Source organism: Notolepis coatsorum (genome assembly GCF_963971535.1).
Source record: "Notolepis coatsorum genome assembly, contig: SCAFFOLD_4872, whole genome shotgun sequence".
Lineage (NCBI taxonomy): Eukaryota > Metazoa > Chordata > Actinopteri > Aulopiformes > Paralepididae > Notolepis > Notolepis coatsorum.
In genome coordinates this window covers 1-9881 of record NW_028173417.1, presented here as the reverse complement: position 1 = coordinate 9881, position 9881 = coordinate 1, and the positions used below count along the sequence as shown (strand labels likewise).

The following is a 9881-nucleotide window of genomic DNA, read 5'->3' as shown; positions in this document are numbered from 1 at the left end:
GTTAATTACACAACAAGAGATATGTAATGTATTGATATCGGTATCGGAAATTAAGAGTTGGACAATATCGGTATATCGGGAAATTAAGAGTTGGACAATATCGGTATATCGGTATCGGTAAAAAAGCCAATATCAAGCATCCCTAATATATATATATATATATATATAGAGAGAGAGAGATAGTAGATGTTTACCTTTCCCATGTCTGATTCCAAAGTTCAAATCCAAGTGTGTAAATATCTTTAAGTGTATGTTTGTGTGTATCTGTGCACCCGTCCATGCAAGTGTGTGTGTGTGTGTGTGTGTGTGTGTGTGTGTGTGTGTGTGAGTGAGTGAGTGAGTGAGTGAGTGAGTGAGTGAGTGAGTGAGTGAGTGAGTGAGTGAGTGAGTGAGTGAGTGAGTGAGTGAGTGTGTGTGTGTGTGTGTGTGTGTGTGTGTGTGTGTGTGTGTGTGTGTGTGTGTGTGTGTGTGTGTGTGTGTGTGTGTGTGTGTGTGTGTGTGTGTGTGTGTGTGTGTGTGTGTGTGAGTGAGTGTGTGTTTTCTCACCCAGGGTGGTGGGGCAGAGGAAGGCTCTCCTGGGGGACTGCCACCCTCCTCCTCCTCCTCTCCTCTCCTCCACATCTTCCCCTTCCTCCATGGGAGTCAGCTGCTTACATTTCTCATCGTGAAAGACCAGCCTGGTAACACACACACAAACTCTGTTAATATACAGTTGAATACTTTGTCATTTGTGTATGCAGAGCTTTCATAGCATTTCCTACACATTGGTAAGCAAAACACCAACAATTAACTGAAATTAAATTACAATTAACAATTAAATTAGCTTTTCTACTGAACGCATGGAGAGGAAATTGGTATCTAACTTTTAGTTTGACTCTGGAGAAGACGGTGAGTGCATTTCCCATAGTGTTGGCGTGTTCCTTTAACCATTCCCCTAAACCTAACCATAACCATAACATAACCATAACCTAACCATAACCATAACATAACCATAACCTAACCATAACCTAACCTAAACATAACATGTTAATGCTACATTACTGTTAGTGGCAGCTTGCCAGCTTTGGAAATGCTTCATGAATGAATACATTTGTGTGTGTGTGTGTAGGTGTGTGTGTGTGTGTGTGTGTGTGTGTGTGTGTGTGTGTGTGTGTGTGTGTGTGTGTGTCAGTACATGTCAGAAGAGAGCGAGTGATGGTCCTCATGGTACTCTCTGTCATCCGCATAGCTCTCATCGTATGTGTCTTCCGTTGACCCCTCCCCTCTCTGGATGATTGGCAGCCGGCTGTCGCTCGAGTCCGAGCTGCAAACAATGAACAATAAACAACCAACAAACAGATAAACAGGGAGACACACAGACGAGTAAGAGAGACAGACAGACAGACAGACAGACAGCCAGACAGACAGACAGACAGACAGACAGACAGACAGACCGACGGACCGATGGACAGACAGACCGATGGACAGACAGACCGATGGACAGACACACACATATTATAAGCAGGTTATCTGAGATAAGCAGGTTATCATCATAAAAGCCAGAGTTAGTACAGGCAGCAGCTTGGAGGGAAGCACAGGATAGGTAACGATATCCCATGATGCTTAGCTACCGCTACTAGAAGAGAGGAAGAAGAAGTAGAAGAAGAAGAAGAAGAGGAATAAAAAGAAGAAGAAGAAGAAAAAGAAGAAGAAGAAAAATGAGAAGAAGACAGGAGTTGGAGGAGGAGATAAAGCTGGATAGTTATCAGCAGATGGCAGACAGCATTAAATGGATAATGTGGAATATGATACACAGAGCACTGGAGCAGCGGGCATGTGTACAAGACAAACAGGCTGGGAGAGAGGAGGATAGTACACTTTGTTAGCTAGATACTATGTCAGCAATGCCGGAAGTGCACTTAATGAGCAAGCTCAGGTACTGGGCCAGTGAGCTGAAGTTGGTTGTTGTTGTTGTTGTTGTTGTTGTTGTTGTTGTTGTTGTTGTTGTTGTTGTTGTTGTTGTTGTTGTTGTTGTTGTTGTTGTTAATGATGATTGTGACTTGAATCTACAGTGTAATTTTGACTTCATATTAAAAGTTAAGGACGCAGACAAATCATATTTGGATAATAGGTATCAACTCTAGCACACAGCGCCAATACCTACAATATTGATTGTATAAGAGGGAAGATGGGATTTATCTTAATCAGTGATTTTCTTGTGTGTAGTTTCACTAGTGCATGTCCATCTCTCTTTGCATTGCAAGGTTGCCATGTCACGCCCTGTTGTCATGGTTACTTCATACTTCGGATTGGAGCTTTAAAGAAATACTGTAGTTTGACATTTTTAATTTCAGTCTGTTTTCCTTATTTTCCTTCATCAGAGGTATTATGACTAAAACTCTTCAGCATTTTTTTTCCGGATGTGTGTGAGATTATGTGCAACATTTTATCAGCCTAATCTTCATGGTGAAGTGCCTCTTTGAGCTATAGAAGCCACTTCATACGTTGCACATTCTGTCACCATGGCGATGCCGACCACTGCCGCGCGGGCTCTGCGACGCCGTCCCCATCATTGGTACAACATTCTGCCTGCGGCGCGACCGTGCAGACCCTACCCGCACCAGAGTCCGTGCAGTGTTTATAATTAAGAGTCAGATAGGTCTAACAATGTTTATCATTAAGAGTCAGATAGTTCTAATGTTTATAATTAAGAGTCAGATAGTTCTGACAATGTTTATCATTAAGAGTCAGATAGTTCTGACAATGTTTATAATTAAGAGTCAGATAGGTCTAACAATGTTTATCATTAAGAGTCAGATAGTTCTAATGTTTATAATTAAGAGTCAGATAGTTCTGACAATGTTTATCATTAAGAGTCGGATAGTTCTGACAATGTTTATAATTAAGAGTCAGATAGTTCTGACAATGTTTATCATTAAGAGTCAGATAGTTCTAACAATGTTTATCATTACGAGTCGGATAGTTCTGACAATGTTTATCATTAAGAGTCAGATAGTTCTAACAATGTTTATCATTAAGAGTCAGATAGTTCTAATGTTTATAATTAAGAGTCAGATAGTTCTAACACTGTTTATCATTAAGAGTCAGATAGTTCTAATGTTTATAATTAAGAGTCAGATAGTTCTAACACTGTTTATCATTAAGAGTCAGATAGTTCTAATGTTTATAATTAAGAGTCAGATAGTTATAATGTTTATAATTAAGAGTCAGATAGTTCTAACAATGTTTATAATTAAGAGTCAGATAGTTCTAACAATGTTTATAATTAAGAGTCAGATAGTTCTAACAATGTTTATCATTAAGAGTCAGATAGTTCTAACAATGTTTATCATTAAGAGTCGGATAGTTCTAATGTTTATAATTAAGAGTCAGATAGTTCTAACAATGTTTATAATTAAGAGTCAGATAGTTCTAACACTGTTTATCATTAAGAGTCAGATAGTTCTAATGTTTATAATTAAGAGTCAGATAGTTCTAACACTGTTTATCATTAAGAGTCAGATAGTTCTAATGTTTATAATTAAGAGTCAGATAGTTCTAACAATGTTTATCATTAAGAGTCAGATAGTTCTAATGTTTATAATTAAGAGTCAGATAGTTCTAACACTGTTTATCATTAAGAGTCAGATAGTTCTAATGTTTATAATTAAGAGTCAGATAGTTCTAACAATGTTTATCATTAAGAGTCAGATAGTTCTAATGTTTATCATTAAGAGTCAGATAGTTCTAACAATGTTTATCATTAAGAGTTAGATAGTTCTAATGTTTATAATTAAGAGTCAGATAGTTCTAACAATGTTTATCATTAAGAGTCAGATAGTTCTAACAATGTTTATCATTAAGAGTCAGATAGTTCTAATGTTTATAATTAAGAGTCAGATAGTTCTAACAATGTTTATCATTAAGAGTCAGATAGTTCTAATGTTTATCATTAAGAGTCAGATAGTTCTAACAATGTTTATCATTAAGAGTCAGATAGTTCTAACACTGTTTATCATTAAGAGTCGGATAGTTCTGACAATGTTTATAATTAAGAGTCAGATAGTTCTAATGTTTATAATTAAGAGTCAGATAGTTCTAACACTGTCTATCATTAAGAGTCAGACAGTCCTAACAGTTCTCAAGTTCACCAGCCGTTAGTCCGTTTAGCCAGCAGTACGTGCCCACGGTTGTGGAGCCTGATGGGTACTGGCACAAAAGACTGGCCGAGGCGGTTTGTGGTGTGTCGTGGGGGGATACGTCTATATACCTTGTGTTTAGCTGTGACCATTGATTTCAATTAGGAATGCCTCATGACGTCCTTTACGCCCAGGGATGAGTGAGAACAGACTGAAACCAAGACGTCACTGTATTTTCTTTAACTCACAGCAAAGGAAAGAGGAGAGAACAAACCAGCAGCACCTAGAGGCCTTGATAGAAAAGGTTTGGCCACACGGTACCAAACTCTTATCTATCTATGGCTTTGGAGGCAATTGTATCAGTAGCGGCAGTGTACTATGGCTGTCACCATAGCAACCAAAGCATTGTGTGCGTAGCATAATGGTTTTCCTATGGCACTTGTGGAACTACTCAGCTGAAGCACTATAAGCAGCAACTAATACTCCAGCACCCACTTAGGTACTGTGACTTGAAGGAAATTAGAAATGAGCTTATTTTCCATCTACCCTGCATGGAGTTAGACAAGCAGATACCCTTTTCTTCTCTGTGCATGCATTAGGCTTAGGGAACAGCCGCACTGTTAGCCTAGCTTAACGTCATTCACTGGAAGTAGGTGTGCCAGTGTAGCCTAGTTCCCAACAGTCACAAAATACACCTTGTTTTTTTTCAAAAAAACAACAGGGCTTTTGAGGTGATGAAATCACTGCACCCAGGCAGCAGTGGTTCGGCAAAAAATAGTTCAGGGTATATATCTGCTTAGAAAACAAAAATGTAAAAAAATTTTTTTTTCTTTTTTTAAGTTTTGGAGTTGTATTTGGAGTGTATTTCGTGACTGTTGGGAACTAGGCTACACTGGCACACCTACTTCCAGTGAATGACGCTAAGCTAGGCTAACGGTGCGGCTGTTCCCTAAGCCTAATGCATGCACAGAGAAGAAAAGGGTATGTATCTGCTTGTCTAACTCCAGGGTAGATGGCAAATAAGCTAATTTCCCAAAAAGTTGGAGTGTTCCTTTAACACTAGATGTGCAACACGCACGCACGCACGCACACACACACACACACACACACACACACACACACACACACACACACACACACACACACACACACACACACACACACACACACACACACACACACACACACACACACACACACACACACACACACACACACACACACACACACACACACACACATCTTTTCTCCTATCTCACACGAACAAACACACTTGCATTCTCACATATACTGTACTCTCTCTCTCTCTCTCCTATCAACATACCGCATGAGATTGGTATAAAAACACGTCCTGCTTGTCCACCGAGAAAAAAAAGAGAAAAAAAGGAAGAGAGAAGGAAGGAAGGAAGGACAAATGAAGGAATAGAGAAACAAAAAAAAGGTTGGACCAAGTTGACAGAACATTGTGTTAAGGGTTAGTGAGCAGTCCTGCTCCTTCAAGATGCTAGTAACCAGGAACAACAACAGTGTCCAAGATCAAAGTCCTCCAGCTCACACCAGGGGAGGTGTTTCATGTAGCAGGGTGATAGTGTGGTATAATTAATGCTTAATAATACCAGTTTTTTGTATTCACTTGAAACCAGATTGCCAAAGGGCCACCAAGGAGTAGAGTGTGTGTATTAGAGACGGTTTGGGCTGTGGTCACACAAGATTAATTTACATATAGTGTTGGTCCACAGCTGAGGAAAGAGGAAACAATGGAGTGGCCAGGTCACACGTCCCTGTTATCTGCTAAACAGATGATCCAACAGCTGCCGGAAGAGGAACTAAGTTTTCAGTATTTTTTAAATGAGTACACGTTAAAATGTGTGTTGCTGTACTAAATATAATATATATATATTTTTTTTAATCTTTCCTCAGTTTTTCTCCCATCCCAATGTTAGTCGTTATGCCAATTCCCAATCCCCTTCCTGGTCGCTGTGCACCTACCCCCTACGGTCGGTCTGAGAGAGTGGAGGCTATCACATGCTTCCTCCGACACATGTGTAGCCAATCAACCGCTTCTTTTCGCCTGGCAGCGCGGACTCTCACTGAGAGGGTGTAACGTGTGGAAGGATCACACTACCCCCCTTAGATCCTTTCCTCGCTGAGCAGGCACCCCGACCGAACTGTAGGAGTCGCTGTTTACAACGACCAGGACCCACCCATCAGCTTTCCCACCCCTAACACTGCCAATTGTGTTAGTATGAACGACCAGCCAAGCTGGTAGCAATGCCGAGAGCTGGGCTCGAACCCAGCATCTCCTGCACTAGTGGCGAGCGCCTTGCCCACTGCGCCACTTAGCCGCCCTTATTTTTATTTTTTTTTTGTCTTTTTCCCCCTCCATTTTCCTCCGATTTTCTCCCATCCCAATGTTAGTCGTATGCCAATTCCCAGTCCCTTCCTGGTCGCTGCGCTTTACCCCCCACAGTCAGATCATTTGGGAGAGTGGAGGCTACCACGTGCTTCCTCCGACACACGTCCAGCCAATCACCGCTTCTTTTCACCTGGCAGCGCGGATTCTCATTGAGAGGGCGTAGCGTGTGGGAGGACCACACTATCCCCCTCACGTCCAATCCGCGCTTAGCAGGCGCCCCGACCGAACTGTAGGAGTCGCTGTTTACAACGACCCGGACCCACCCCGCCAGCTTCTCCCACCCTCTGATACAGCCAATTGTATCAGTGCAGACGGCCAGCCAAGCTGGTGACAACCCCGGAGCTGTGAGCTGGATTCGAACAGGCGAACCAAGCTCACAGCTCCGGGGCTGGTGACGAACGCAATCTCCGCTCGACCACCTAAGCGCCTACTTAGCCGCCCTTACTAAATATAACTTTAATTAAACTGCAAGTATTCCTGTTATGATGTGCTAATTATACTAAATGCAATGATATTAAAAATGAGATGGTTACGATCAGAATCACGGAGTTTTTGGAATCAAGCACCTTTAAACTAAATTGCCAGTACTTACAATAGTATGATTAAAAACTATTTAGAAGAGTTATAGATTCCAGTTAAAACATTATAAATAGGAAATATATGGGTGGGCTGAAATGACAAAAACTGTGATTCTGGTCTGCCATGATGAACAAATTTGTCAAAAACTGTATGCAAGTGTAATGTTTGAAGTAACATGCATGTAGGAAGATCCTAATTTAAATTAATGAGTAAAACAAAGGGTTGGACCAAAATGATTGCATAAGTTGTTATATTATGGTAAGAATGTGATAAAGAATACTAGAACGTGCCTTACAGACCAGACCTACAATAATATGTAGTAAGTATTCTGCCACACAAAATAATGGTTTAAGCTGATTTGGACATAAAACTAATTTGGTATTAAGAAAGTTAAGCTGGAAGCAGTTGGGCATAGGACCGCCTCTAATTTCAAATTCAAACATAGCAGGCCCCTGATTTGGGGAAACCCTTTTGTGATGTCACTTCCTGTGAGGTCACACAGGGACCGGGGGCCCGGTTATGAAAAGGAGGGCCTCTGGAAACAGGTCAGGAGAAGAGAAGAGAAGAAACTGAGAATCAACGTGAGAAGACGTTTACAATTTCCAGAGAAACCTCATCGGTGAAGGCGAAAATAACTACATTCTACTGCAACACAAAGGAACTTTAAGAATATAGGATTGGACTTTGCTTGTTTAAGAATCTTTGTAACCAATAATTTGAGAAAGGTGGACACCAGTGCACCTTTGCTTACGTGTAAACTGGATCCACCTAATCTATAGAGTATACAACTTTTTGAGAGTGAATTGGGTCCCATTTTGTGGTCAGCCAATAAATCTCCTTTTCGGTATAACTCTCGCACCTGGTGGACTGCAATTGTTTACACACCACACCTTTTCTGGGATATTAAAACAACAACGCAGAGCTTAGTATTAGTAGTTTCAGAGATGACAATAGCTTTCCTCACTTTGATCTGGGACATTACACAGTACATACTTAATGTCAGACATATGAGCAGAGAGAGAGAGAGAGAGAGAGAGAGAGAGAGAGAGAGAGAGAGAGAGAGAGAGAGAGAGAGAGAGAGATAGAGATAAAACAAGCACATTGTTTGCAATGAGCTGTGAATAATCCGTCAGACTTTTGAGTATAGCGCCACTGTGTCTCCGGTCGGTATGATATTTGTCATGAGGCGCTGGCAATACGGAGGTGTCATTGTGGCAAATTTCAGTCTTCAGGGTTTGACATGTGTGTCTGTCAGACCGGCGTACAAACAACAACACAGATAAAATAACTTTAGTAATGCTACATGCAAGTCTTGACTGATTGATCGTATTGTTAAATGTTTGACTTTTTTAACATTTTGTACTATATACAATATACTGTATATTGTTTGGATCCAGATATTTAATATTTTTGTGTCAATAAATTAACTAACTAACTAAATGACCGAATGACATCATCACCATCAAATCAGACAAAGCGTGTGTGAGCAATACAACACAATCTTCCCACATTCAACTGGATGTGATGGCCGACTGGTTTTGGCAGGTGGAGTACAAGGGTAAAAAGTTATTCTAAGAAATATTTAAATCCAATATGGCGTACAATATGGTTGGTCCTATATTGGCAAAGTTAGCTTTTGACGAGGAATCAAGGATAGCTGTACCAAATCTTGTGTCAATCAGACTTTCGATGTACAAGTTATGGCTTCGCAAGGTTTCACATTTAGACGTTGGATTATAGCACCACTGCCTGGCCGATTGATGTGATATGTTGTTGTGATGCATCGCTACACCAATATCTTATCATTGTAGTCAATTGGATTGGTCTCTATCATACTAGGGTTGGATTGGTACTATGTTGTGGTGAACTAAATGTTTTGAGACTGTCAGGCCGACGTACAGCCTCATACGAGCTGCTTGGCTTAGAGAGAGAACAGGGAAGAGAGAGTCAAGACAGACAATCAGAAAGACAGACAGACACAAACTAGTTTCCAAACTTCCTCAGAGAACCCACATTTACAAAAATAAACAAGTAAATAAATAAAGGTCTTGACACCCAAAACTGATATTGTGTATTATAGAATTATAGAATTCTCTCCAGTTTAAAACTTAACATAATCCCAATGACATTTGACGCTGTGTTTTGACACCCGCTTCACCTCCGACCTTTGACCCTTATGTCAAATCTTTTCACCCCCCCCCCCCCCCCCACCTTTGGTTCCCAGTTCACATATTTAAAAACACCCGTAGAGAAGACGGAGACGGAGACGGAGACGGCACACCCACGGCCACTTTCCCACACACCTCTTGGGAGGGAAGCACCAGGCGGAGCGCGGCAACAGGATAGGGGTGAGGGGCTGCCCCGTGTGGCCTTCCACGGTGCTTATGGTTGGGCTGGGGAAGCGGCTGACGCCCCCTCCTCCCTGGGTCTCCACGCCGCCCACGCCCGTGTTGTTGGCATTGTTTATATTGGCGTTGGACCCCGACGAGGAGTAGGAGGAGGGGGTGAAGGTGGTGGAGTCCATGAGCTTGTCGTGGGACGGACTCTCGCCCTCGCACGGCGAGCCCTTCTGGCTGATGTGAAGCGGCCGCTGGGTGGTGAAGGACTGCGGGAAGCTGGTGCCACGGCCGTCGCTCTGGTTGTAGTAGTTCACGTGGTTACCGAACAGACCGCCCGCTCGCTGTGGGGAGGGGGGGGGGAGGGGGGGGGGGGGAGAAGAGAGAGATAGAGAGAGGGAGAGGAAGAGAGAGAGGGTGGGAGGGAGAAGA

The 9881-nt window shown here is 42.0% G+C and overlaps 1 protein-coding gene across 1 annotated transcript; it reads right to left on the bottom strand.

The window, feature by feature from the left end:
- Positions 1-546: 546 nt before the first annotated feature.
- Positions 547-9793, bottom strand: LOC311247792 (voltage-dependent L-type calcium channel subunit alpha-1C-like; the record flags this gene model as incomplete). The annotated part of the gene is made up of 3 exons (XM_084338790.1): positions 547-677; positions 1175-1303; positions 9417-9793. Coding segments are annotated over 3 exons (637 nt in total), but the record flags the coding sequence as incomplete, so codon positions are not given.
- Between the last annotated feature and the right edge of the window lie 88 nt (positions 9794-9881).